Here is a 2,220-nt window from a genome sequence, read left to right on the forward strand (position 1 = left end):
GGATTTGCACGAGAGCTTTGCACGACGGCTTCTAGGAGGGCTGCGGGGGGGGTTTGCACGACGGCTTTACACGATGGTTTTTTGCACAAGAGCTTTGCACGATGACTTTTGCACGAGGATTTTGCACGAGGATTTTGCAGAAGAGCTTTGCACGATGACTTTGCACAAGAGCTTTGCACGAGGATTCTGCACGAGGCTTTGCACGAGGACTTTGCACAATAGATTTGCACGAGGATTTTGCACGAGGGTTTTGCACAAGGATTTTGCACGAGGACTTTGCACAAGTGCTTTGCACGAGGAATTTGCACAATTGATTTGCACGAGGGCTTTGCACGACTGCTTTACACGGTGGTTTTTTGCACAAGAGCTTTGCACAAGAGCTTTGCACGAGGGCTTTGCACAAGTGCTTTGCACGAGGGCTTCACACGATGGTTTTTGCACAAGAGCTTTGCACGAGGACTTTGCACAAGAGCTCTGCACAAGGAATTTTGCACGAGGATTTTGCACAAGAGCTCTGCACAAGGAATTTTGCACGAGGATTTTGCACAAGAGCTTTGCACGAGGATTTTGCACAAGAGCTTTGCACAAGAGCTTTGCACGAGGATTTTGCACAAGTGCTTTGCACGAGGATTTTGCACAAGAGCTTTGCACGAGGGCTTTGCACGACTACTTTACACGATGGTTTGCACAAGTACTTTGCACGATGATTTGCACGATGATTTTGCACGAGGACTTTGCACTGTGGTGTTGCACGAGCAGCTCCCATAGGGCTCACACTCGCCTCTTGCACAAGCACTTTTGCACCACAGCGTCGCACGGATCCCTCGTGCAAGGGGGCTTTGCACAAGAGCTCGGCATCCAACGGCCCTTTGCACGAGCACGTCTTGCACACGGGCTTTGCACAAGCACATATTGCTTTGCACAAGCGCCTTGCACACACAGCCAGCCTTGCACACTCATAGCACTGCAGCACAGAGACGTTGCACACTTGCTTTGCACTAGAGCTCAGCATGCTTTGCACGATGGTTTTGCACACACACACACACAGACCACGGACGCGCTCTTGCACACGCGTGTGCAAACCCCCCCCCCCACATACGACACCCGCTGGCTCACAGCTGAGTCACACGTGTCCTAAAAAAACACACATTACCGAACAACACACCTAAGACCACGCATGTCTTCCCCATATAACCCCATATGCCCCATTGACAAAACAGCCAAAAAACCCTAAATAATTCTCACACACTAAACCATAAAAAGGATTTCCAAAATAGGAGGAGACAACAGGGTCATATAACAAAATATCCATATACCCATAACCACCCATTAACCCCATAATACCCCCCCTAGAACCTCATATCCCCCCATATAACCCCATATATCCTATATCTCCCTATAGGTTCCAACATGCTGTTGTGGGCATAGCAGAGAGCGCAAACACCATAACTACCCCATAATAATAATAGACATACCCCCCCAAACCGGAATATCCCCCCAAACCGCGAGTGATAAACACCATGTAACTATATCTCCTATAGTTCCAACAGATAGTGGAAGCAGGGATCCATAGTAACCGCGCCATGACCCCCATATATACCCTAGATTCCCTATATCCATTATAACCGGAGATAGGAAAAGGTCCCACCATATAAACCCCATATACCATATCATATCTCACCATTCCAACATCTGTTGATGGAACACAGGGACAAGGGAGAGAACCTATATAGACAGCTTTAACAGCGCGCGAGCTCGTGCGTGGCGGGAACGCGGGAGCATCTGCTGGTCCTCAATGGGGGGATCAGCACGTCCCACACAGCCCCTTCCGCATCAATGTACCCTGAATGGGAACCCCTGTCTATGAATGAACCCCCTCAGATTAATGAATTATGAACCCCTCAGTTTAATGAATGAAACCCCCCCCCAATTCATATTGCCATTGAAGCTCCGCCCCTCCCATTCATTATTGCCATTAAACCCCCCCGCAATTCCCTACTCCATTCATCCCCCTTCCGCAAAAAAAAAAAAAAAAAATCCAAAAAAATGGGGGTTTACCCCCCTGGGTGGAAATGGGACGGTCCACATGTCTGAATGAATGAACCCCCTCAGTAATGAATGAACCCCTCAGTTTTAATGAATGAAACCCCCTCAAGTTAATGAATGCCCCCCCCCATTCATTATTGCCATTGAAGCCCCCCAATCTACTCGCATTCAATC

At 48.6% G+C, this 2,220-nt stretch overlaps 1 protein-coding gene across 1 annotated transcript in view; it reads left to right on the top strand.

The window, feature by feature from the left end:
- LOC107307149 (filamin-A-like) overlaps positions 1-1,915 on the top strand; it is a gene marked incomplete at its 5' end in the record, with an annotated part of 107,169 nt that extends 105,254 nt beyond the window's left edge. The window contains 3 exon segments of the mRNA XM_032441695.1: positions 1,354-1,436; positions 1,780-1,792; positions 1,795-1,915. Coding sequence (XP_032297586.1) covers positions 1,354-1,436; positions 1,780-1,792; positions 1,795-1,847 — 149 coding nt within the window.
- Between the last annotated feature and the right edge of the window lie 305 nt (positions 1,916-2,220).

Source organism: Coturnix japonica, unplaced genomic scaffold (assembly GCF_001577835.2).
Source record: "Coturnix japonica isolate 7356 unplaced genomic scaffold, Coturnix japonica 2.1 chrUnrandom495, whole genome shotgun sequence".
In the NCBI taxonomy this organism is placed as follows: Eukaryota; Metazoa; Chordata; class Aves; order Galliformes; family Phasianidae; genus Coturnix; species Coturnix japonica.